This window comes from Garra rufa, chromosome 3, assembly GCF_049309525.1.
Source record: "Garra rufa chromosome 3, GarRuf1.0, whole genome shotgun sequence".
In the NCBI taxonomy this organism is placed as follows: domain Eukaryota; kingdom Metazoa; phylum Chordata; class Actinopteri; order Cypriniformes; family Cyprinidae; genus Garra; species Garra rufa.
This window is the reverse complement of record NC_133363.1, coordinates 15,442,097-15,468,667: the sequence shown is the minus strand read 5'-3', so window position 1 is coordinate 15,468,667 and position 26,571 is coordinate 15,442,097. Positions and strand designations below refer to the sequence as shown.

At 42.7% G+C, this 26,571-nt stretch overlaps 1 protein-coding gene across 1 annotated transcript; it reads right to left on the bottom strand.

Annotated features, from left to right (window-relative positions):
* Window positions 1–5,231: 5,231 nt before the first annotated feature.
* On the bottom strand, window positions 5,232–24,012 carry LOC141331503 (guanylate-binding protein 1-like). Its single transcript, XM_073836564.1, is given in 8 exon segments — window positions 5,232–5,354; window positions 5,402–5,484; window positions 17,548–17,790; window positions 22,854–23,021; window positions 23,024–23,046; window positions 23,157–23,266; window positions 23,515–23,642; window positions 23,820–24,012. Coding segments are annotated over 8 exon segments (1,071 nt in total).
* Window positions 24,013–26,571: the final 2,559 nt, after the last annotated feature.

Genomic DNA, 26,571 nt, shown 5'->3' with positions numbered 1-26,571 from the left:
GCGACAGCGTATGACGTCACCGCGGCTCGCACGTCGCTGCCGCTGCGTCACTACCGGGCGACCATAACATAAAAGAGGCGCCCATGCAATGCAATACATCTTCACTGTCTTCAGCTATCTCTTTGTCTATGAGTGCATCTATTCTCTCATCGGAGACCTGCGTGTGACGTGTGTGGTAATTTGATACCCACACTTTCACACTACCCGAACTATGAGGGGATAAGGCAAGCAATATTAGCTCTTGAGAGAGTAGAATGCAATCGGTGCATTCATTGCTTGGTTTTACGAGAGGCACGCTCTCATACCCACTTGCACGACTCTCAGCTACGTGAGTGTGGTTAATTTCAGCACGTTCAGCTCCCGAGGGAACTAATGGGCTTATGGCGAAAACGCATTCGCAAAGGAGGGAGGTGAGTTTCTCTGTTCCTCATTTTGCATGATTGTGTCTGCCTCTCGCGGCATTAACAAACGCATTCGCGGCGTCGTCAGTGGCTCCTTGCTTGCCTTATTCCTGAGGGATTTGGCGCCTAAGCGGAGTTATGTTTAGCTCCCGCGGGAGCCGAATATGTGCTGCGCGTCGCGATTGTGGAGTTAATTTACCGCCAAAAAAAAAAAAATGGGGGATTTCCTGAGACTAGTTCAGCCATGATTATGGCAGAACAGTCTTACTAACTGCAGCTGTCTGGGGCTAGCTGTGTGTTAATGCTCCCCCCTTTAGGGTATTGGAAGCTTTCGGTCAGTTTTTCACCTTGGTTGGTCCTTCCTACACACAGATACCTGAAGATGTCTGTGTGTTGGTTTTCTGAATGCTCCCTTTTGGGGGCTGTTTTCAAGAGGACTAACCAGAGGTCTTTCACTGATCTGTTAGTTTTCCAGGCTCATTGGCCTTTCTGGATTTATGTGGCTATGGACTAGCTAGATCACTGCCTTTAAGTCCTTCATTCCATGAAGGCCCAGGCCAGATTTTAACTCCTTAAACAGGGTTTGTTTAAGTTAGAGTTAAATGTAGGTCACTTTGGGTGAGTACGATCCATTTTTCTTTTTAACAAAAGAAAAAGGAACTTCATACTGTCTCAGGCCTGTGTGTTGTGTTTTTGCTTCTCAGAGAAAAATTACAAGTCTACGGCGGATGCTCCCCCTCTGATCCTACGGATTATGGTTACGGCAGTGTCCGTCCTCTCCACGCCACAGGCTGTGCAGTAAACCACCCCTACAGCATATGTTAGACATAGGACTTATGTCCTCTTCAAGGTAAGCTCCCTAAGTTTCTTTCTTAGGATTGCCCTTGGCATGTTTAACTCCCTGAAGCCGGCTGTATCGCCGGCGATACGAGCTCATTTTTTTTTTAGATCAGCGCAAAAGACACTAAAAATGCTCTGTCGGTTTTAGTCATACAAATTAGAGATATACATCATTGGAAACTGTAGAGTGTGTACTTTTATTTGTGCACACTCACAAGAACAGCAGAAAGTTGTGCTTTTTTATTTAGAATAAAGAAAACAAACAGGGTGATTTCTGTTTTCTCCGTCTCCGCGAACTGCTTTTAGAAATGCGTCACTTAAATCATTTAAACTCGGTGAATACTCAGCACACAAACAGAAAAGTGATATCTACTGAAAGCTTGAGATTTATGCTTTTAAACGAAGTAAGTTTGATCAAAAACAAATAATCTGTGATAAATTAATCTATATGAAACCAAGGAGATGTCTAGTCTATCCAGTTCCAACTAATTATCTCTAATGTGACCGCGCCCACTAGCGAAAATCCTTTAGATATGCAAATTAGCCATGTGCCACAAGCGCGGCAAGGACCGGAGTATCTGTACGCGAGGAAACTCCCACATCACCGAAACAAAGCAACATGACTTCAAGTTCATCTTGGTTACAGTTTGTTTCTGAATGAAGATATGCTGTGAGGAATAATACTTATATTTACCACGATCACAAGAAGGACGCGATGCAACGCAAACCCAGCAGGAGGAGACATTTACATGAGTAAGTCTTACTTTCATTTTCCTACTAGCTTTCGCTGTTATACTGTGACAAAACGTGTACACATTTTACTAGTTAGACTTATTCCAAACTAAAATTCCTGACTTTATCAAATGAAACATTATGAAGTACGTTTGATTGCATTGCATCTCTCACGATGCCAGGATATTTATAATGTTCTAGAAAAACTATGTGATTATGACTGTGAGATGCATTTATGACGATATGTTTATGACTGTAGAATCATACTTATTTATTTATTTATTTTATTGTATAACAGTAGGGTGTAAAAGTAATATGTGTGCTTACACTGTATGTATGTTTACATCACGTTTATTAGTAATATAGTGCTAAACGATAATTATTAGTTTCTCAGATATTACATGTCCTTTTTTACATTAGTACAAATGCTAGAATCTATGACTATATACTATATACCAGTTATTCCCCTGTAAAGGGAAGTGTGTCCAAACCTTTGCCTGGTAGTGTATGTGTGTGTATTTATTTATTATAGATGCTCCTAATATGAATAGGCTCACAGATGTTTTGCTTTTGTTGTTTTTAGTGCTCAGAAACCTGCTCAACAGATGAATCTTGCTGTCCTTTCCTTGAGTCTCTTCAAACTGTTTTCCTCTGAGAGCGCTGTACAAACTTCAGATGATACAGATAAAAATACAGTACAAATACAGATATTTAAAGTGCACACACTTTAATATCAGGTACGATTTACTTGTTTTATTTGTTGAACTGAATTCAGAAAAAGTTTTCAGAAATGCCACAAAGTCTGTGCACATCTGTGTGGTTAGATGAGGGAGCTCAATATTGTGTCTTTGACCTTCATTATGTATGTTTTGATTATACTGTGTTGTAAATAAAATACAAATAATCTAAAAAATGATTTTTTTGAATCTTCTCACATTGTTTCTTCTTCTGCTAGTCAAGTCAGTCATTGATGGGGCCATTAGGGAGGGCTCTTTTGTCTTTCAGGTGTGAATTGCTAAATATTCATGGGCCATTGCCACACCTATGAATAATCCCTTTCGATCACAAAACATGTTTTAGAAAATTTACATCAATATATTGTTTTTTCTGAACGAGTGAATGAGATGATTTTCACATCATTTGGTTGATAAAATTCTAGCCTACGACATCCAATTATCAAAAGTCTTGTAAAGAAATGTCCTATATGTGCTTCATGGCCTTATTTCAGTGACTTCAAAACTTTAGTTTTTCACTAACCACGCATAAACGTAGTTTTCTCAAAAACACAACCATGTACATTAATGTTGCTTACATATTATTGTAGCCCAATATGTGCTGATTACAATGTAATCAGACTTTAGCCATTAAAATGTTTTTAAGATACTGAAAAAACAACAAATGTCAGGGCATGTCAAACTTCTTCAGGGCCTCAAAACACCCTCAGGCCCCAGAGGGTTAAAGGATAGTTCACCCTAAATTCACAGTATAAGCACCATTGAAAGGATAGTTAATGTCAAATTGGAAGATATTTTCGGGCTGCGCCCCACACAATTGATTCAGTGGCGTCCTTGTTCGGCAATCGCCTTGCATTCAAGTAGTCACTGGCTCGAAGTTCGTTTTTTAGTGAGATGATAAGATTTAATTTATTCTTTGATTTTTAGTTTTTTTATTGTTTGATAGGGTAAGCTGCCCTCAAAAAGAACACGCACTCACAATGCACATTAGGTCATTTTTATTCAGCGACTACAAACCATAGACTGTAAAAAAAAAATCCAATACTAGAATTAGCAGCATGCAGTGTTTTTATTCATAAACACGTGATACTATATGTCATCGCTTCTAAAATACCATCGTTCTTGTCCACATGACAACTCGACGGTTTAATTTTACGATTTTACAATTAGCTCTTGAATCCGTTTTCAAAGAATACTGTTTTCACCATCGAAGACGTAGTTTTTGTATCGACGAGGCCTAGCTATATATTATGAACAACTCCGAACATTTTAAGTTTTTTTAAGCTTGTTGTACGTCACCTTGATTGATAGGTGTCTCGTCCAATCAGAGGCACGTAATCCATGCTTAAACTTTACTTACCTTTAGCGGTTTATTGAAGTCGTATATAGAACAGGTACTTTACTTTTAATGGCAAGTAATGGTACTTTTACTTGATATATATATATATATATATAGCGTTATATCTTCACCCCCTCTTGGTATATCTGAGCGCATCTGTACACCCGCGAGCGCGCACTTGTACACCGCGAGCGCATCTGTGCACCCGCGAGAGCGCAGAACAGTTAACTAGTCGCAGCACTATGCTACTATGCAAACTATGTAGCCGCTGTGAATCAAATAAACGTATTATAAATTATATTGTTTCTTTACTCTTACACTGAATGTTTGCTGCTTCAATCCATGAGTATTGAAAAGTATTTTAGGAACACTTTAGGAATTAGGAAATCCCTTTAGGGGATCCAATCGTATCCACTATCCAATCGTCCTTTTCATCTGCTTTATTTAATTCAATCCTTGTTGGTGCAACCATATTTAGGAAATACTGTAGTTTGTTTCAAAAGACTTACTACTGAGAACCTAAGGAAATTTTAAAGAAACATCACAGTTGCATAACATAACATTTTTTAAAGGCTGCAGCTAATTAATCTTGATAAGAAAACATTAAATCGTTTAATTTAAATGCAATGTGAATTTATGTGTACACAACACTCTTAATGTTCAAAAACCTGCAATAGGTATTAATTAGTTGTTTTTTTTTTTTTTTTTTTAAATTGTCCTCTTGAAATCCTATGTCATTGACCCATGCACTTTGAAAGCAACAATCATTATTACTTTTATTAAGTATTTTCATTACTTTTTATTACATTATAACTTACAAAAGTTTTTTTTTTGTTTGTTTGTTTTAAAGCTGCTGTTCGGAGAAACCCCCTAACAGCAAATGCTGCCGAAACCGAGGTGGAGGCTACAATAAAAAGGTGGCTCCAGCTGGCAGCAGATCGGGAGGGCGGGCGGAAGCGAAGACTTCTGCAGAAATTGTAGTCTTTTTTGATATTGTATATATATATATTTAGATAAGTTAGGGTTTGTTATTGTTCTATATTGTTCTATATTGTTTTTTAAAAGTTATTATTTTGCACTATTTGTCAATTAATGTTATATATTTATTATTTTTCTATTTTAATAAAAAAAAAACTCTTAAACTTTATATATGGCTGAATTTTTTTTTTTTTTTTTTGCCTAAAATTAAGTGTTTTCAAGTTCCTGGGCCACATGTGGCCCGGGGACCAAGCCGACACTCAGCCAGAACTGGTTTGGGGGACCAAGCCGACACTCAGCCAGAACTGGTTTGAAAGGTCTGGGCCAGACCTGGGCCATGTAAAACAATAAGTCATTTTACAGGGTGTGGGCCGCACCTGGGCCAGAGGAGACTGTTTGTGTCTGTTTTCTGTATCTGGGCCAGCTTTGGGCCGGGGACCCAGCCAGAACTGGGCCAGAACTGATGCAAGGGTACGGCCCAGAGGTGGGCCAGACAAATTTTGCTATCTGGGTTGGCCGCATTTACGGAGAGGATCAGGAAAATAATCTGGATAATATTTCAGCGAATAATAACTTTAATTCCGCTCTGCACCTCAAACAAAACCTACTGTATTCTGCCAGAGAGGACTGCGGCTGCAAAATCATCGCCATTTGGATTACTTTTTGGTATGGCTGTTGATATTTTTGCATTAAATAAATGATTGTAATTGCAATTTTTTGTCTGTCATGGTTTTTTTTTTGTATTACTGTACTGAAAGAGATATGGTTAACATTAGGTTTAGAGGTAGGAGTGTGATTAGTGACTATAAAAATATTTTTATTGTTAGTAAAAATGGTAATTTCCCTGCATATATTTTTTGTCAGTTACGATTTATATCCTTTTATATTTGCTATAAAATGGGTAGCTTTAGGTTTGGGGGTAGGTTAAGGGGGCTAAAAATATAAATCGCGTATTAATAAAATGATAAAAAGGCATTGATACAAATATTTAATGAAATGAAAGATACGTAAATATTTTACGTTTTTAGCAAAACATACGTAGCTATTTGTACGTTTTAAACGTTGAAATACATCTAAATTGTGCATCTAAAAATACGTATAAATACCAGCGTATAAACAATGAGACCAGGCTGTACCATTTTACACTTTATATTAAGTAGACAGTTCCTGAGGAGTTATCATGTAAGTACACTGAAATTAAAGTGTTGCACAGAGGTTTACATTTGATATATTACTCTAAGCTGTGACCATTTTACACTTTATATTAAGAAGACAGTTCCTGAGGAGTTATCATGTAAGTACACTGAAATTAAAGTGTTGCACAGAGGTTTACATTTGATATATTACTCTGTAAGTTGTGACCATTTTACACTTTATATTAAGTAGACAGTTCCTGAGGAGTTACCATGTAAGTACACTGGTTCTACAAATTGATACTTTAATTCTAATTCAGTGTTCACAAATACATGAATACAAAAATTGTATGTAGCCTACATAGAAATCATCACGATTTCAATAATGTTTCCGGGCATTCCAAACTGGTAACTGCAGTATTGAAGACTGTGTGGAAGTGTAAAAACTTCTGTGAGTACATATTGTTGTTACAAAATGTTACATAATTCTTGTTACACATGTGTACTTCCAGAAGTGAAAAAAGTGTTGTTACCAATGTCCTGTTACACATTTGTACTTACAAATGCTATTCAGTGAGTTGTTACATGTGTGTAATTACACCAGTATTAGAGCTGTAGATACAATGTGTCACAAGGAGGAGTCAGAGACGTGCGGATCCATTTGCAAGGCTTTATTGAGAAGTGTCAACATGCAGGAATAATCACCAGAAAACAGGAACAACGTAGGTAATCCGGGAAACAGTTCAATAGACAGGCAATGGTCGCAATGGCAGGTAGCAGGAATCGTCAACGGGGTACACAGTCCAGAGTCATACACAGAGAATCCAACACAGAGATAAATGCTTAGAATTACGACCATAGGAACAATAAGACTTCGCAAGGTGGCTGTGTGTGTGAGTGGCTTAAATGCAGTCAGAGTGATGAGGTGCAGCTGTGAGAACTAATCAGAGCAGTGAGAAACAAGGGCCAGGTGAATGCAGTGATTAGTGCAGTGGCTTATGGGGAATGAAGTCCATGAAGTGTGGTGCAAGAGTTTATGATGACAGGGAAGACCAGATACTTGACAGAGCCCCTCCACAAGGAGCGGCTTCCAGACGCTCTAACCACCTTATACAACCTTGAGGGTGGTGGAGCGAAGGCGGAACAGGGGGAGGGATGGAGGGCCAGGTCCATGTAGGGGTACTGGAACCACGAAATGAGGCGGAGCCGACGGAGGGAGAAGCCATGGTGGAGGAAGGGTTGGCTCCTGCATGGGGCCGACCGACGGAGGTGGAGCCGGTGGAGCCCGAGGCGGAACCGGAGAGTCGATGGTCCTGGGCGACACAGAGGATCCGGAGGACCAAGGCGGAACCCAAGGCTCTGGCGACCCCGGCGGAGATGGAGGTCCGGAGGTACGCAGCGGAGCCGGAGTGACAGAGGATCGAGGCTGTGCCCACGGGAGGGAGGAGGTCCACAGAGCCGGCAGGACGGAGTGACGAGGCGCAGCCGGAGGAGTAGAGTCCAGAGGCGAAGGTGGGGCGACGACTGACCGGGGCGGAGCCGGAGAGACGATGGAGCCCGGAGGAGCTGGTGGGCCGACGGCCGACAACGGAGACGAGGGAGCACAGAGCCGGAGTGGAGCTGCAGGGTCGGAGGGCCGAGGTGGAGCACAGGACTCTGAGACTGGAGGTGATGGTGAGGGATCCTTCAGTCTGGACACCGATGGCGACTGGCAGTCCCACGGCAAGTCCTCTGCACCGAAGGTGGGATGTGGGTGAGTAGAGGGACTGTCAGGAGACAGAGGTGGCGGGACTGGAGCAGCAGGGAGGGTGGGTGGGAAACCACACAGTCCATGCATGGCCTCCGTGACCCGAACCGGGCAGACAGGAACCTCAGGACGACTGGATGGAACCAGCGGAGGCTCTGGAAGGCTGGGCGGGAACCAGCGGAGGCTCTGGAAGGCTGGGCGGGACCAGCGGAGATTCTGGAAGGCTGGGCGGGACCAGCGGAGATTCTGGAAGGCTGGGCGGGACCAGCGGAGACTCTGGAAGGCCGGGCGGGACCAGCGGAGACTCTGGAAGGCCGGGCGGGACCAGCGGAGACTCTGGAAGGCCGGGCGGGACCAGCGGAGACTCTGGAAGGCCGGGCGGGACCAGCGGAGACTCTGGAAGGCCGGGCGGGACCAGCGGAGACTCTGGAAGGCTGGTAGATATCTTACGCTGTGGCTCTGAGCAAGCAGACATCTTATGCTGTGGCCCTGGGCTAGCAGACATCTTGTGCTGTGGCTCAGGGCTAGCAGACATCTTGTGCTGAGGCTCTAGGCTGGCAGACATTCTGTGCTGTGGCTCTGTGAGTTCCATCATACACGGAGAACCAGATAACAACAGTGCATATTCAAAAAAGTCCTTCAGTGTACATCTGAATTCCCCTCCAGGTAGCATTGATTTAATTGGTTCATTCAGTCCTATACGGAATAAGTCCTTGAAGTAAACCTCATCAAAAAATTGTATTCCATACAACAACTCACTGAAACGGTGAATATATTCCTCGACGGGGCGATCTTCTTGTCGGAGGAGCAGAAGTTGGTCGAACGGGTCCATGTTGAGATGCCGGTGGATAAAGCCGCTGGATCCGGGTGCGGCGAAGTCTTCTGTCACAAGGAGGAGTCAGAGACGTGCGGATCCATTTGCAAGGCTTTATTGAGAAGTGTCAACATGCAGGAATAATCACCAGAAAACAGGAACAACGTAGGTAATCCGGGAAACAGTTCAATAGACAGGCAATGGTCGCAATGGCAGGTAGCAGGAATCGTCAACGGGGTACACAGTCCAGAGTCATACACAGAGAATCCAACACAGAGATAAATGCTTAGAATTACGACCATAGGAACAATAAGACTTCGCAAGGTGGCTGTGTGTGTGAGTGGCTTAAATGCAGTCAGAGTGATGAGGTGCAGCTGTGAGAACTAATCAGAGCAGTGAGAAACAAGGGCCAGGTGAATGCAGTGATTAGTGCAGTGGCTTATGGGGAATGAAGTCCATGAAGTGTGGTGCAAGAGTTTATGATGACAGGGAAGACCAGATACTTGACACAATGTACCAATGTGTACATACACTGTAGTTACATGCTACGTACACATCTAGTTACCATGTAACTTCACAGGTATTAGGGACACTTAATATAAAGTGGGACCCAATTTTTTTCTGTGGAAACCTTAAATGGAGAGGAATGTATTATGGACAAGTCCTTCAAACAAATGGGCATGAGTTCCCTTTTTTCAAAATTAACTTTAAAGCCAGAAAACTTCCCAAAGGTTGTAATAGTCTTGAATACAACAGGAAGGCTCACCTGAGGTTGGGTAATATAAAGCAAAATATCATCTGCATACAGTGAAATTTTATTGTTGGTATTTGAAGTATTGAAGCCATGTATGCAAGAGTTAGTTCGAATGCTTTCTGCAAGGGGCTCTACCGTTAACGCAAACAAAAGGGGTGAGAGGGGACAGCCCTGTCTGGTCCCTCTTTTAAGATAAAAAGAGTCTGAAATTGTTTTATTTGTTAAAACCTGTACTGATGGACTACTATATAAAATTTTAATCCAAGTTATAAACTCGTCTCCCACATCAAATTTCTCAAGGACAGCAAACAAATAACGCCACTCCACTCGGTTGAACGCCTTTTCAGCATCTAATGAGATTACAATCAGATTATCTCGGGTTGCCTCAGGGTGATATATTATGTTGAATAGTCGTCTAATATAGTGTTAATTTCGTCACCTATTTTTAATTTAGTCTTAGTCTTAGTCTTGTGCCAAATGTCCTTGTTAGTTTTAGTCATATTTAGTCATTAACATATCTTTTTTGTTAGTCAAGTTTTAGTCGACTAAAAGTCTCGTCATTTTAGTCTAGTTTTAGTCAAAAGAAAACGTATCTTGACTCATTAGCATTTCTTTCACTTCATATAATCGGCAAGACATACAACAAATACCGCCTAGCTGCAGCTAACAGTATTAGCTCATACTAACAAAAAACACAGTAACACACACTAGGATACTAAGATATGTAATCGTGATTAGCGTTTCACTTCAATGCACTGTATCTTGATGTAACTGAACTTTGTATAACGTTAATAGTAAAAGGTACTCACCTTTTGCAGTTTGCATGTCCTTTAGCTGCTGGTAAAAGTCCATATTCGCGTTTGTTTGTTCTTAATCTTCCTTTCACAACCACAACTCGCTCAAAATATAAATGAAACAGTCGGACATAAAATAATCCATGTGAAAGCCGTTACTAGAGGAGCGAAGCAGACTGCAACGGAAGCCGATCAGCATATTCAAATTTAACTGGGAAACACGCCCTTGCTAGTCATTGGCCAGAATAATAACGTTCAAGGCTGTCATGTGACTTCCCAGGGTAATACAATATTTCACTGTAATAATACTGTTTAATGCTGTGATATACTTGATTTTTTTCACTGTGTTGCTGTGATATGACAGACCTTGTTGTGATATAACAGCAGGTTTTAGATTGCAAGATTTTACTGTAAAATAAGAGTTAAATGCTGTAGAATCCAAGTATACTGTAGTTTTTAAAGGTATTCATTGGGATATTACAGGGAAACTTAATTACAACAAGTTACTGTAAAATAATACTGTTAATTATTGTGAAATGCTGGTAATTTCTAACAGTGTACATCCAACAACAGAACACCTCGATCACTCAATTAGAGTCTTCCTCTGCACCTGAGGCACACAATGGCGGTCGTATTCGGACTGTTTCAGCTCGGTGAGGGCGGGGCTAAGGTAAGACGCTCATGTCAATCAACTGTGTTTCGTCACAACGACAAGAAGCTGAGAATGATCTGATTTTAAAAAGGGGATATTACTTTTTAAGATAAAAAAATACCACTGGGTGGATTTTTATCATTGTAGGGTGGTTGTGTACACAGACTACCAACACACATTAATGTGCAAACAACATGTAAAAGTTAGTTTTGCACCCGATGACCCCTTTAAATAAGAAAACACATAAAATGTCCCTAATACCCAACTAATTTTACCAAGGTTGTCCTGAGCTTTAAGGGAATCACACAATAGAAAGCTTTTCAGATTTCTACAGAGTGATAGAAATTATGCTTCTCAAAGAGTTCCCTTCCGGGAACTCGAGCCGCGTCTAGAACGCTATGGGGAACGCCATTGGCGGGCCGCACTCTGAACTGTGTATAACAACCAATGAAATGACGGGAGTGACGTCACAGGCGCCGTGACGTCATCGACCGGGAAGTATAAAGCGCGTGCGTTTGAAGCCGGCGGCAGCTTTTGTCATTCAGCGAGAGCGCTCTGTGTCTGTCCCGGTCATACTGCTGTTTTTTCGTGCCAGTTTGCACGGCTTTTATTTGAGTAGTATGACCACTTAAATGCAACCAAAAAAGGGGAAAGAAAGTTTAGAATTAAGGCGGTTCAAGCAGCCAAACAAATAGTGAAACACAGTCTATGTGTAGCCTGCTTGAGTGTAGAGCACACACAGTCAGCCCTCGAAAAGGCTGACTGTCCACAGTGTGAGCGTAAAAATCTCCACTGCGGGTGCTCCACGGAAGGCTCTCTTCGAGGAGGGAGCCTTCGCCAGCGTTTCTCGCGGGTCTGGCCCCGCTTCCGCCGAGGCGGAGGTAACATCACGGTAGCTGCACTCGTTGGGATCGCGGCTCGATCTATTAGAGGAACGGGAGACGGGTGTTTAAAAATACCCTATCTCCTCTCCTATCTGGTGGATTGGTAAACCTCCTTCTGGATAAGGAAGCACGCAATGCGGTTACTTCCCTCCAGGAAAGGTTTTCAACGCTTTCCATATCTTCCTCCGAGGAGGTTGATGTGAAGTACGTTGCCAAAAGTATTCAACCGCCCCCCCCCTGATCGCCTCAGTATGATGAGCTGGTGGTTGTGCTGACTGTGCATTAGCAAAATAAGCAAATATGAGCCGCAGAAAAGCAAATGTTCTGCTTCCTGCGGACTAAGTCAGCACTTCCAAACGGAGCTTTCTGTCCTTCCCGATCTATATTAAGTTTTTTAGATCTAGGAAAAACTAGAAAGTAAAAGATGATGCCGCGGGTTGGACAGACGCTATCAGCTATCTGTCGCCCAGTCTGGCATCATCCTTGAAAGCTCCGTCTTTACTCTTCAGGCCGCCTAATAAAACTTCAGGCTTGAAGAACAAATGAACACGTGTTGGGGTTCCTGACGGGAAAAAATTAAACCCCGGCCGTGTACCAGCTCCCCACATCAGAGGCGCAGAAACAGAGCGTTGCCGCCCGCGTTCCTCCGGCTATGCCTAGATGACCCGGAAAGCAACGCTCTAAGTCGGGGGCTTCCAAGAAAAAGAAGAGGTTCGACCTGAAGGTCGTCCTCCAACCCAGGAAGTCCTCGGCTAACGGCCCTGACGGTTGTAACTCAGGGCCGTTGAGGGCGGCCCCTCGCGAGCAGGTTTTCACCGTACCCTCAGGTGCGGGTTTCAAACCCCCTCGTGGCCCTCAGGAGATGAGTCCGCTAACCCTGCCAGTGTTACAGGGCGCGCCGATCTCCCGCGAACATCCTCTAGCTGTCCCGCCCAGAAACGTAGCGGCCCTGGAGAGTTCGCAGCCCCCGCGGGGGACCTCCGAGGAGCTAGTTCAGGAGCTTCCTGCCAGCTTGCTGTTACAGGTCTCCGAGTTAGTTCCTCGAATAAATCCAGACACCAGTCTCGAGAGGCTGGTACCCTAAGTAATCTCTCTGGCAGCGTGGAAACTACTGCCAAATGTTTCAAAGTGGGTCCTGCGTACTGTAGAGAAAGGTTACACTATTCAGTTCGGCGCCGAGTCTCCACCTTTTTAGCAGGGTAAACCCCGAGCAGGGTCTGGAACAGGAAGTTTCTCAGGTTCGCTTTCAGGGGCAAAGCTCACCAATACAGAGTACTTCATTTCGGCCTAGCTCTCACCCCAACTTTCACGAAGTGTGTGGATGCTGCTCTGGCTCCTCCGTGACTCCAGGACATCCGCATACTCGACTGGTCGATTCTGGCCATCTCATAATAGTTAGTGGCTCAACATCGAGGTGTTGTTCTCGCTCTCACGAAAGAATTGGGGTTGAGACTCAACACCAGAAGGGAGTGATTTCTAAAAACCACTTATCTAGGTGTAATCTGGGATTCGACCACGATGCAGGCACGAATGTCACCTGCTCGGTTCGAGTCGATCCTTACTGCAGTAAATGCGGTCAAGCTAGGCCTGTCACCCACTGTCTACAGTCCCAAGTACTGCTAGGTCTTATGGCAGCCGCTTCCAACGTGATACCTTTTGGACTGCTGCTTATGAGACCACTTCAGTGGTGGCTCAAACCAGGGGGTTCTCCCCGAGGGGAAACCCATTTCGCAAGATCAAGGTCACGCGGCGCTGCCTACGTGCCTTGGCCATGTGGAAGAAACCCTGGTTTCTCTCTCAGGGTCCGGTTCTGGGAGCTCCTCGTCGCCGTGTCATGCTAGCGACGGACGCATCCCTCACCGGATGGGGAGGCGGTCATGAGTGGCCGCTCAACCCAAGGCCTGTGGAGCAATCTCCATCTCCCCTGGCATATAAATCGCCTAGAGATGCTAGCCGTGTTTCACGTCCTGAAGTGTTTCCTTCCAGACCCAGAAACCGTCACGTGCTGCAATCAGCACTATGGGGATTTATCATATAAATCATCAAGGAGGTATCCGTTCACGCCCCTTATATAAGCTGGCGTACCGGATTCTCCTATGGTCTTAAGGAAAGACTTCTCTCCTTGAGAGCAGTCCAGTATCTCTGGACGTGGGAGCAGACGTCCTGTTGAGGCAGGGGCCGAGGCCCGGGGAATGGATGCTTCACCCTGAGGTGGTGAAGCAGATCTGGAGAGTGTTTGGCCAGGCACAGGTGGACCTGTTTGCGACTCAAGAGACATCGCACTGTCCCCTCTGGTACTCTCTAGTTCCTCCAGCTCCACTGGGGCTGGATGCCATGGCACAGACGTGGCCGAGGCTGAGTCTGTACGCCTTTTCCCCGATCGCTCTGCTCCCGGGAGCTCTGGAACGGGTCCGTCGATTTCAAGTGCGGCTGCTACTCGTAGCCCCGTACTGGGCGGCCCGAGTGTGGTTCTCGGACCTGGTATCTCTCCTAGACGGCTCTCCATGGGAGATTCCCGTCAGGAGGGACCTCCTGTCTCAGGCCGGGGGCGCAATATGCCACCCCCACCCAGAGAAATGGAGGCTATGGGTGTGGCCCCTGACGGGGCACAACTCATAGGAGCGGGTCTCTCAACCGAGGTTGTTGAGACCCTTCTCCAATCCAGAGCTCCCTCTACGAGGAAACTGTATGGCCTTAAGTGGAACTTATTTGCGAGATGGTGCCGCGAGCGCCACCTAGACCCAGTCAACTGCCCGGCAGGTACAGTTCTGGAATTCTTACAGTCTCGCCTCTCCGCAGGGCTAGCTCACTCCACCCTGAAGGTATACGTGACGGCCATAAGTGCCTACCACGCCCCTTTAGGTGGCCTCTCAGTAGGTAGAGAGCCCTTGGTCATACGGGTCCTCCGCGGTCGGGAGATCAAGGCTTCATCAGGAAATATGAAGCATGGAGACTCAGAAGATGGGACCTCTAGCGACTCGATAGATATCGCAACGTTCTCTCTGGTTCTCCTTAGTGCCTCCAGGTCCGCCCGGACTAGACGCCATAGTAAAGACGCGGCCGAGGCTGCGTCTGTACGCATTCTCCCGATCGCTGTGCGCCCTGGAGTTCTGGAAAGAGCACGCCGGCATCGTCACGGCTAGTCCAACCATGGTTTTGGACCTTCCCTCTCAAACTGGGTGCGCGGCCTGCTACCCCCACATGGAGAAGTGGAAAGTTATGAGTATGGCCCCTGGGGGGGCGCAACTCATAGACTCGGGTCTCTCAACCGAGGTTGTTGAGACCCTGCTCCTATCCAGAGCTCCCTCTCCGAGGAAACCTTAAGTGGAACTTGTTTGCTTCATGGCGTCACTAACACCATCTAGACCAAGTTACTGCCCGCGGGTACAGTACTAGAGTCCCCGCAAACCCACTAAACCAGCTCACTCCATCCTGAGGGTGTTCGTGGCGGCTTATTGGCCTACCACGCCCCTCGTGGTGGCTCGTCGGTATGGTTTCCTCGGTGGTTCACTCAGGTTGAGACCTCGAGGGGTCCCAAGCCTCTATTACCTCCATTCTTGGAGTGCGACCAATGGGAAGTATATCTGTCCAGTATACGCACTGGGCACATACGGCCACAAAGAAAGCATGTGGCACGATCAGAGCTATCAGTAGATGGATCACGGATGCCATTCCTACTACCTCCAAGCCCTATGGTCTCCCAGCTCCATGGGGAGCCAAGACTTACTCCTACTGAGGCTGTCTGCCTCTTAAAAGCTCTGACAGCAGGTGTTCCCCTCAAAAACAGGACATCTGCAATGCTGCGGGTTGGTCCTCGCCCCTGACATTAGTCAGGTACTATGAGCTTGACCTCAGAGCAGCTCCAGGCTCGGCTGTACTCTCGGCCTAGTGCGCTAGGCCTAGAGGGTTAGCCACCTCCCTAGCCAGGAGGAGACTTCTCAAGGCGCATTCTTTCTGCGGAAAGAAGAGAAGTCGTCTTCGCCACGACACTCCTCGTGTGCCCGAGGGCCGAGGAGTGTCCCTGCATCCTCGCGAGCCCAAGGGCCGAGGAGCAGACCTAAAAGCCTCTTGTCCGTGTAATGCTAGACAAAGGCTCATACTCTCGCGTCCCGGTAGGCTTACCAGGCCGAGCTTCCGGTCCCTCTTGTTCTGGCTACTCCCAGACGAAGGACTAAGACTCCTCGTGAGCCCGAGGGCCGAGGAGTACCTCTCGCACTGGCTGGCGAACCAGGCAGAGGTCACGGTTCTCGTGTGCCTGAGGGCCGAGAACTGCACAGCCCTCTTGTCCGCGGAATGCTAGACAATGGCTTAATTCTCCTCGTGCTCTGACGCAGGATGCTATCAGACCGAGTGTATTTCGGTCCTTCTGGTTTCTGGCTTTCCCCAGACCAAGGACTAAGACTCCTCGTCTGCCTTCAAATAAGGCCGAGGAGTGCCTCATGCACTGGCTGGCTACCAGGCAGAGGCCCGCGTAATGCTAGACAATGGCTTATTCCCTCGCGTCCTGGCGGAGCTCCAGGCCGAGCCTTGGGTCCCTCTTGTTCTGGCTGAACCCCCAGACAAAGGATCACCCTCTCCTCGTGTGCCCGAGGGCCGAGGAGCCTTGAGGTCAAGCTCACCATCCTCGTGGGTCTGCGGACCGAGGACTTCCCACACCATCTGTCCGCCGAGTGCTAGAGAGTGGTCATTCGGTCCCTCTTGTTCTGGCTAACTCCCAGACAAAGGACTAAGACTTTGCGTGTGCCTGAGGGCCGCGGAGTACCTCTCGTTCTGGCTGGCGACCAGACGGAGGAATACCTCCATTCCTCGTGTGCCTGCGGGCCAAGGAGCACTCTTGGGGTCGAGTGCACTGTCCTCGTGGGTCTGCGGACCGAGGACTTCCCACACCATCTGTCCGCCGAGTGCTAGACAGTGGTCATTCGGTCCCTCTTGTTCTGGCTAACTCCCAGACAAAGGACTAAGACTCTGCGTGTGCCTGAGGGCCGCGGAGTACCTCTCGCTCTGGCTGGAGACCAGACAGAGGTAGAACCCCATTCCCCGGGTGCCTGTGGGCCGGGGAGCACTCTCGAGGTCGAGTGCATTGTCCTCCTGGACCAAGGACTACCTACACCATCTGTCCGCCGAGTGCTAGACAGTGGTCATTCGGCCCCTCTTGTTCTGGCTAACCCCCAGACAAAGGACTAAGACTCTGCGTGTGCCTGAGGGCCGCAGAGTACCTCTCGTTCTGGCTGGCGACCAGACAGAGGAAGACTACCATTCCTCGTGTGCCCGAGGGCCGAGGATTACAGGGCCTTTTTTGTCCGCGTAATGCTAGACAAGGGCTCTTTCCTTTCCACCCTGTTTGAGCAGACACTGCGCAGGGCTCGGAAATTATGGGGGTGTTGGTAGTCTCGTTCCCCATAGCGTTCTAGACGCGGCTCGAGTTCCCGGAAGGGAACGTCTTGGGTTACTAATGTAACCTTAGTTCCCTGAGGGAACGAGACGCCGCGTCTCGAACCATAATTCCTAAAAGAGCTGCCGCCGGCTTCAAACGCACGCGCTTTATACTTCCCGGTCGATGACGTCACCGCGCCTGTGACGTCACTCCCGTCATTTCATTGGTTGTTATACACAGTTCAGAGTGCGGCCCGCCAATGGCGTTCCCCATAGCTTTCTAGACCCGGCGTCTCGTTCCCTCAGGGAACTAAGGTTACATTAGTAATCCGAGACGTTTTACAACAATGTTTTTATGCATTTGTACTTCACCGGTTCCAATAATTGTACGGCCGCCACTAACAGTTTTTGTCTCTGAATTGTTGTAGATGTGGCTGCAAAATGTGTTTGCCTGCTCAAGGAACTTTGAGTCCAGTTCACTTTCAGTCAGCTGCTCCATTCTCCACATGTCTTCCGTATTAGCAGGCCGAGGGAACACAAAGCACTTCCTCACCGCAAAGAAATTGCGCAGACAACTGCGTGGCAGGTTATACTGCTCAGTCTGAGGTGAGCTACCTAAAATAAGATAATTATGAATAATCAGTGATATCATATTATATTTAAAACTATCAGAGCATGCTAGCAGTGGCAAGTTCATGGGTTTGATTGACAAGGAATGCGTGATAAAAGAATACCTTGAATAAAATGTAACAAAAAAAAAAAATCACCAATCGGGATGTATAGATTCACTCTTTTTGATTAATGACTAAATTGATTACAGTTTAGTGTAATATTTAATTTACAATTTAATGGACAGAAATAAAGAAATTGCAAATTGAGGTTTCAAATAAGAAATCAAGTAAACAGGTTTAACCAGATCTACCACCCCTGGTGGCATGGATATACTTGTAAAGCAATCACAATCACCTTGCATCTTTGTCTCAGAGCCCAGTATCCCAGATAGAATGGTGACACTGATAGTATTTAGTTTTTAACCAAAAATTTTTTTGATTGGAATTGCAATTTTAAGAGCATGTTGGAGCAACATTGATGACCAAAATCATGTGCATGTACTTCTCAGAATTGTAATTGTTGCTTCCTCATTAGAGATAAAACACAGGTCCATTCGGCTAACACAATGGTACATCTCTATTATCTCTCTGTTCCTTTGTTTTACTGGCATGTGTTTTTGTGTTTGACAATGTTTAAAAAAACTACAAATTCGTATTACTTGTTATAAATTTGAATTCACAACAATATTGTATTTATAATTAACAATATTTTATTTATAACAAATGTTTGTTTTTACTATTACACTGCAAAAAATGCTTTTCTAGCTTAGATTTTTTTTTCTTGTTTCCAGCCAAAATATCTAAAAATTCTTAAATCAAGAAGGATTTTCTCATAAAAATTATTGTCTTGTTTTCAGAAAAAAAAAGGTCAAAATTAAGTGCATTTTTGCTTGAAACAAGCTAAATAATCTGCCAATGGGGTAAGAAAAATCTTTCTTCGTAAGAAAATCTTGTTTTCTGTTTGAAATAAGATTTTTTTGCTTACCCCATTGGCAGATTATTTTGTTTGTTCTAAGCAAAAACTCACTTAATTTTGAGTTTTTTCTGAAAACAAGACATAAATTTTTACTTGTCTAGAAAATTCTTCTTGATTTTAGAATTTTTTGATATTTTGGCTGGAAACAAGACAAAAAAATCTAAGCTAGAAAAGTATTTTTTCTAAAAACAGTAGAAAGAAAAAAACGTTTCTGTGACCACATCTTTCAGAAGAGTTCTGTGAAAACACTGAAAGGAGGACACATTGTTTCTGGCAAATGTGAGTGTTCACAAATTTAAGTCATTGGTAGATATTCAAGTCCAAAAGCCTATTAAACAGGTACATTTATTTATCTGTTTGTGCATTTTGTCAGTGCTTGGACGTCTGGTGCAGATTTATGTAGATACAATCAGCAGTGGTGAAGTGCCTTGTCTGGATAATGCAGTTGCTATACTCTTGCAATTTTAGAGAATGAGGCAGCTGTTCAAAAAGCTTTAAAAGTATATCAGATTGGGATGGAAGAGGTAAGACATAGAATATCCTATATTCAATTTTCATCTGTTCTATCTATCTATCTATCTATCTATCTATCTATCTATCTATCTATCTATCTATCTATCTATCTATCTATCTATCTATCTATCTATCTATCTATCTATATTCAAACCTTATCTATCTATCTATCTATCTATCTATCTATCTATCTATCTATCTATCTATCTATCTATCTATCTATCTATCTATCTATCTATCTATCTATCTATCTATCTATCTTCAAACCTTATCTATCTATCTATCTATCTATCTATCTATCTATCTATCTATCTATCTATCTATCTATCTATCTATCTATCTATCTATCTGCTATCAATCATCTAGCGATCTATCTATCTTCAAACCTTATCTATCTATCTTCTATCTATCTATCTATCTATCTATCTATCTATCTATCTATCTATCTATCTATCTATCTATCTATCTGCTAAAATCATGCTAGCGACTTGCTAGTCGTGCTAAAATCATGCTAGCGACTTGCTAGTCATGCTAAAATCATGCTAGCGACTTGCTAGTCATGCTAAATAATGCTAAAATCATGCTAGCGATTTGCTAGTAATGCTAAATAATGCTAGCGACTTGCTAGTCATGTTAAAATAATGCTAAAATCATGCTAGCGACTTGCTAGTCGTGCTAGAATAATGCTAGAGACTTGCTAGTCGTGCTAAAATCATGCTAGCGACTTGCTAGTAATGCTAAAATCATGCTAACGACTTGCTAGTCTTGCTAAAATCATGTTAGCGACTTGCTAGTCATGCTAAAATAATGCTAGCGACTTGCTAGTTATGTTAAAATAATGCTGAAATCATGTTAGCAACTTGCTAGTCATGCTAAATAATGCTAAAATCATGCTAGCGACTTGCTAGTCATGCTAAAATCATGCTAGCGACTTGCTAGTCATGCTAAATAATGCTAAAATCATGCTAGCGATTTGCTAGTCATGCTAAATAATGCTAGCGACTTGCTAGTCATGTTAAAATAATGCTAAAATCATGCTAGCGACTTGCTAGTCATGCTAGAATAATGCTAGAGACTTGCTAGTCGTGCTAAAATCATGCTAGCGACTTGCTAGTAATGCTAAAATCATGCTAACGACTTGCTAGTCTTGCTAAAATCATGTTAGCGACTTGCTAGTCATGCTAAAATAATGCTAGCGACTTGCTAGTTATGTTAAAATAATGCTAAAATCATGCTAGCAACTTGCTATTCATGCTAAAAATCATGATAGCGACTTGCTAGTCATACTAAAATTATGCTAACGACTTGCTAGTTTTGCTAAAATCATGCTAGAGACTTGCTAGTCATGTTAAAATCATGCTAAAATCATGCTAGCAACTTGCTAGTCATGCTAAAATGCTAAAATCATGCTAGCGACTTGCTAGTCGTGCTAAAATCATGCTAGCGAATTGCTAGTCATGCTAAAATCATGCTAGTGACTTGCTAGTCATGCTAAAACCATGCTAGTCATGCTAAAATAATGCTAAAATAATGCTAGCGACTTGCTAGTCGTGCTAAAATTATGCTAGCGACTTGCTAGTCATACTACAATCATGCTAAAAGTCATGCTAACGACTTGCTAGTCTTGTTAAAACCATGCTAGTCAAGCTAAAATAATGCTAAAATAATGCTAGCGACTTGCTAGTCGTGCTAAAATTATGCTAGCGACTTGCTAGTCATACTACAATCATGCTAAAAATCATGCTAACGACTTGCTAGTCTTGCTTAAACCATGCTAGCGACTTGCTAGTCTTGCAAAAATCATGCTAGCGACTTGCTAATCATGCTAAAATCATGCTAGCAACGTGTTAGTAATGCCAAAATCATGCTAGTGACTTGCTAGTTATACTACAATAATGCTAACGACTTGCTAGTTTTGCTAAAATCATGCTAGCGACTTGCTAGTCATGCTAAAATCATGCTAGCGACTTGCTAGTCATGCTAAAATCATGCTAGCGAATTGCTATTCATGCTAGAATCACGCTAGCGACTTGCTAGTTATGCTAAAATAATTATAAAATCATGCTAGTGACTTGCTAGTCATGCAAAAATAATGCTAAAATCATGCTAGCAACTTGCTAGTCATGCTAAAAATCATGCTAACGACTTGCTAGTATTGCTAGTCTAGTCGTGCTAAAAATCATGCTAGCGACTTGCTAGTCATACTACAATCATGCTAACGACTTGCTAGTCTTGCTAAAACCATGCTAGCGACTTACTAGTAATGCTAAAATCATGCTAGGGATTTGCTAGTCATGCTAGAATCATGCTAGCAACTTGCTAGTCATGATAAAATAATTATAGCGACTTGCTAGTCATGCTATAATAATGCTAAAATCATGCTAGTGACTAGCTAGTCGTGCTAGAATCATGCTAGCAACTTGCTAGTCATGATAAAATAATTATAGCGACTTGCTAGTCATGCTATAATAATGCTAAAATCATGCTAGTGACTAGCTAGTCGTGCTAAAATCAGGCTAGCGACTTGCTAGTCAAGCTAAAATAATGCTAGCGACTTTGCTAGTAATGCTAAAAATCATGCTACCGACTTGCTAGTCATTCTAAAATCATGCTAGCAAATTGCTAGTCATGCTAAAATCATGCTAGCAACTTGCTAGTCTTGTTAAACTCATGCTAGCGACTTGCTAGTCATGGTAAAATCATGCTAGCAACTTGCTAGTAATGCTAAAATCATTCTAGAGACTTGCTAGTCATGCTAAAATCATGCTAGTGACTTGCTAGTCTTGCTAAAATCATGCTAGCTACTTGTTAGTAATGGTAAAATCATGCTAGCGACTTTCTAGTCTTGCTAAAATCATGCTAGCGACTTGCTAATCATGCTAAAAATCATGCTAGCGACTTGCTAGTTTTGCTAAAATCATGCTAGCGACTTGCTAATATCTATCTAAATTAAAACCCTATCTATCTATCTATCTATCATCTATCTATCTATCTATCTATCTATCTATCTATCTATCTATCTATCTATCTATCTATCTATCTATCTATTCACATTCAAACTATTTATGTCTTCTAACTATTTATATCTATAAATATATCTATTTTCGAACTATTTATATCTATCTAGCCTATCTATCTTCAAACTTTATCATTCAAACTCAAACTATTTCAAACTGAAAACCTTTAAACTTACTTTAAACTAAAAGCTTTTAAAACTACTTAAAACTTACTGGCTAGGCTTTCTCAAGCCAACTTAAAGTTTGCTAACACACTTTTTATCTAGTTTTTACTCATCTAGAAAATCCTTCTTGATTTAAGAATATTTAGATATTTTGGCTGGAAACAAGACAAAAAAATCTAAGCTAGAAAAGCATTTTTTGCAGTGTAAGACTTATTCTGGACCAAGATGGAATGAAAATACTACCAATTTGGCAGGATAGATGGCTGAAACAATTTGTGTCTTTCCACATTATTTCTACATTAAAATTTGAATGATGTCATTCTCATTCAAAAGTCCCTGCAAAAAGTCCCTAAAAGGAAATATACATTTGTTTAGCGTCCACTTTAGCGTATTTCACCTTGTTTTAATTCCAATGCACCCTCCAGATAGTCGTCTGATGTTATTGCTTTATCCTCCTTTTTCAGTTGCAGAGTGAAGTCACGAACAGGCCAGACAAATGATGGAAAAACACGCATGAAATCTGCTGACTCATCCTCATGTTGACCCACTTCTGCCTTCACACGATATTCTCCGTCAGCTCTGTAACGTAGCTACATTTATTGCAGTTCAGGAAGAGTAATACTGCTGCTATGAGAGAGTGTTTTCAGTTTATTACAGTGGACATGCATGTTTTGTTTTGTTTATTGTGTGAGAAGGATACTGCAGCTTTTCCAGTGCCATGTTGTCAATGACCCCTAAGCTGTTGTACACTAGAGTACTGCTGAGAAGAACCACCAGACAGAAAATCCATGTGTCATGTTTCTCATCCCCCTGAAATATTAAAAGACTACAATAAGCAGCCGTGTATTACGCCTACCCTAACAGACTATTTATACATTAATTAGTTTCGTTTAAAACTGATCTGTGGCCCTGAGCAAAGTTTAAATAACATAAACTTAGTACATTGATTAACTAATGAAAATGTAAAAAGCACAAATCAGGTGTTCATAGATTATGTTGCTATGGAGGTAACATTGCTATGAATACATAATTGTGAATGCTGTGTGCTTTTCCTCCACCTTCTTTACGTCACCATGTCCCTCTGTGTCCAGCAATACCAAAGTGTGTCCTTCTTTTTTGGGGTGAGGGACACACCACATCCAGATGCCTTTGGTCTTTGATTCAATGGTGCTGCCAAGAGCAAAGCCTGAGACAATCACATTAGTCAAAAAACAATGAGGACGCCCAAGATGCTAAAAAAAATATCTTTTAAATATCTAGATGACATTTGGTCCTCACACTGATAAATAAGTACACACACATTAGCTCATTATTGTAGTTACTGCACATGAGGAAGACTTTAAGCTATTTCCTTCAGCAGCACCTGTCTGTTGTCCTGCCAGGCGATTCATAAGGTAAGATTTCCCCGTACGATAGAGTCCAACCACAGACACCACCACCACCGGCTGATTTATCCCATCCAGAATGTCTTTGGCCTCTTTTCTCAATCGCAGCTTCCCGTTTTCATCGTTTTCAATGAGACACACCGGAGCGGACATTAATCCGCCACACGCCATGACTTAAAAACATAACAAAATAAACAAATTGATATTTTAGACTAGCAAATTCTGAAAAAATAATTAAACTTAAATACAAAAATAATAAAACTGACTGTTTATTACCTTACTGAAAATCAGTATTTTTTTCATTTCAAATCAATCATTTGTTGTTGTCACAAAAATGTTTTTATAAACACTTTGGATGCTTTTGGAGTAAATTGGAAAGCAAAAATAATATTTGCTATGATCTTCCATGTATCTCCATGTACTATACGCTTTTTTACTTCTGCTTTCCAAACCCGGAAACCTCATCCATTGTCTCCGGGTGGGAGAGGCCTGTCAAGTGTCAATCAATTATGTTTTGCCGGTTAGAAGTGATTTGCGTTCTCTGATTATTTTAGCTGACAGCAGAGGCGGAGCCAGGATGTTTTCATTGGGGGGCCAGGGAGGGGCCAGCAACCAGTCTGGGGTGGCACAATAATATTCATTATTTCAATATAAAAATGTGTTTGACTATAAAGTACTGCACAGCTTTAGTGACTAAAACAAAACTGAATGCAATTAATTTTCACTTAATTGTAATTGAGATATTTTTTTAAATTAGATCAAGTAATACTGAGTGAATTTGACTCTTTTGTAGGGGCTCACTGTTGCCTCCCCCACGCCTAACCCTAAACCTACCAATACTAGGGGGGTAGTAATCTGGCAGGGGTCAGAATTTGGCACCTGTTGTCAACAGCACATAAATGCCAGAATGTAAAATTAGTTATTTTATGCATTTAAATTGTTACATTTTTGTTTGTACTTTACAAATTAATGAGAGAAAAACAAATTAGCGCCTATTTTTTTTTAAATAAATGCACTGTGCTCACATTAACTTACAAATTAAAAAATACTGACAGCTTGTATTGTGATCTCGAATTGCAGAATATATGTCTTTATGTTCTTTAATGTGATGCATATACGTGCATGCACAGTTTGCAGCTTTTTTCGCCTTTTTGGTAGTTTCATGTCTTAACTGACGACAGAACTGTACTTGTAGTTTCTTATGTGCTTTATTTATGATGAACCGATATGCGTGGCCTCATATTCGCGTAAAGTTGAGTGTGCGCCGTGAGCACAGAAAAATTGCTGACAGGACAGAAAAGTTTGTTTTACTGACATATAGCCTAACAACATCTCATCAGACCGCAGTTCACTGTTGTTCTACTGAAGCTCAGTTGGCTCCTGTACCTTTTCCGCGCACGTTTGACTCTTGTCACATGCGCTTTCTCTGATCTGATTTGTTAACCCTGCTGAAAAAAACTGCTAAAACCAGCCTTGGCTGGTCTTAGCTGGTTTAAGCTGGAAGTAGCTGGTTTTAGCTGGTGGTTTCCCAGCCTGACCAGCTAAGACCAGCCTGGCCAGGCTGGAAAAGTGGACAAAACCCCTCTAAAACAGCCTGCTGACCAGCTAAAACCAGCCAACCAGCCTTGGCTGGTTTTAGTTGTTTTTTTCAGCAGGGAAAATTGTTCCATTTATACATTTACATAAATTAGGCTCCGCAAAAATATGAATCCGATCATCGAAAAATCGAAAACAACATTATCTTCTTTCATTTTTTTATTTTCTATTTAGGCGCTCACCACTTTTTATAGAGCTTACACAGCCTAGGCTGGTTGGCTGGTCTTAGCTGGTTTAAGCTGGAAGTAGCTGGTTTTAGTGGCCAAAACCCCTCTAAAACCAGCCTGCTGACAAGCTATGACCAGCTAAAACCAGCCTGGTTGACCAGCTAAAACCGGCCAACCAGCCTAGCCTGGTTTTAGCTGTTTTTTCAGCAGGGTAGGTGGTAAAGACATGTACAAGCAGTATTAATTAAGATATTAGCCTAATCTTTTCACATGAATGTTGTCAAGGTTCAGTTTGGCCAACCACAAACGCCTTTTGTTCCTCAGACAGTTTTTTGCACTCTTCTCCTTGATTTGTTATAACTTTTGGCAGTCTGTAGTACTCCAAATGTTTTTCCTGGTACAACTGATTAGCGCAGCCCAAAATATGACAAAATTGACCATTCCCAGCAGCAATAATCAGCAAAATATGCATGTTTCATTCGGTTCAGTGGCATTGTTTATGTTCAGTACCACCAGTATGGCCGGTTGATGATGTGGCATGAAAACTCTCTATATTGCCTATGTAAAAGAAGACAATTAATAAAAGTGCCTTTAAAAAAGTGATAGAAAGTAGTTACAATTTCTGCACCAGTAAAATGTGCAACACTTTGCGTTTTACTACAAAATTATATATGTAATATCTAATAACTTACAATTGAAAGTTTTATATCTCACAATTTTGAAGCATGTGATTTTCTGATCTGACCATGATGAATGAACGCTTATGCTGGGTAACAAGTAGCCTATAGTTTGAATCTGAAACAAAATGCATAGGAAGTCTTACAACTCAAATGAAAATTCTGTCATAATTTACTTCCTTGTGTTGTTTCAAACCTGTAATAAATTTGTTCATCTTCTGAACACAAATATTTTGTACTTGAATATACAGAATGAGCTAAAGAGAGCCAGCATGTCTAAAACCAGACTA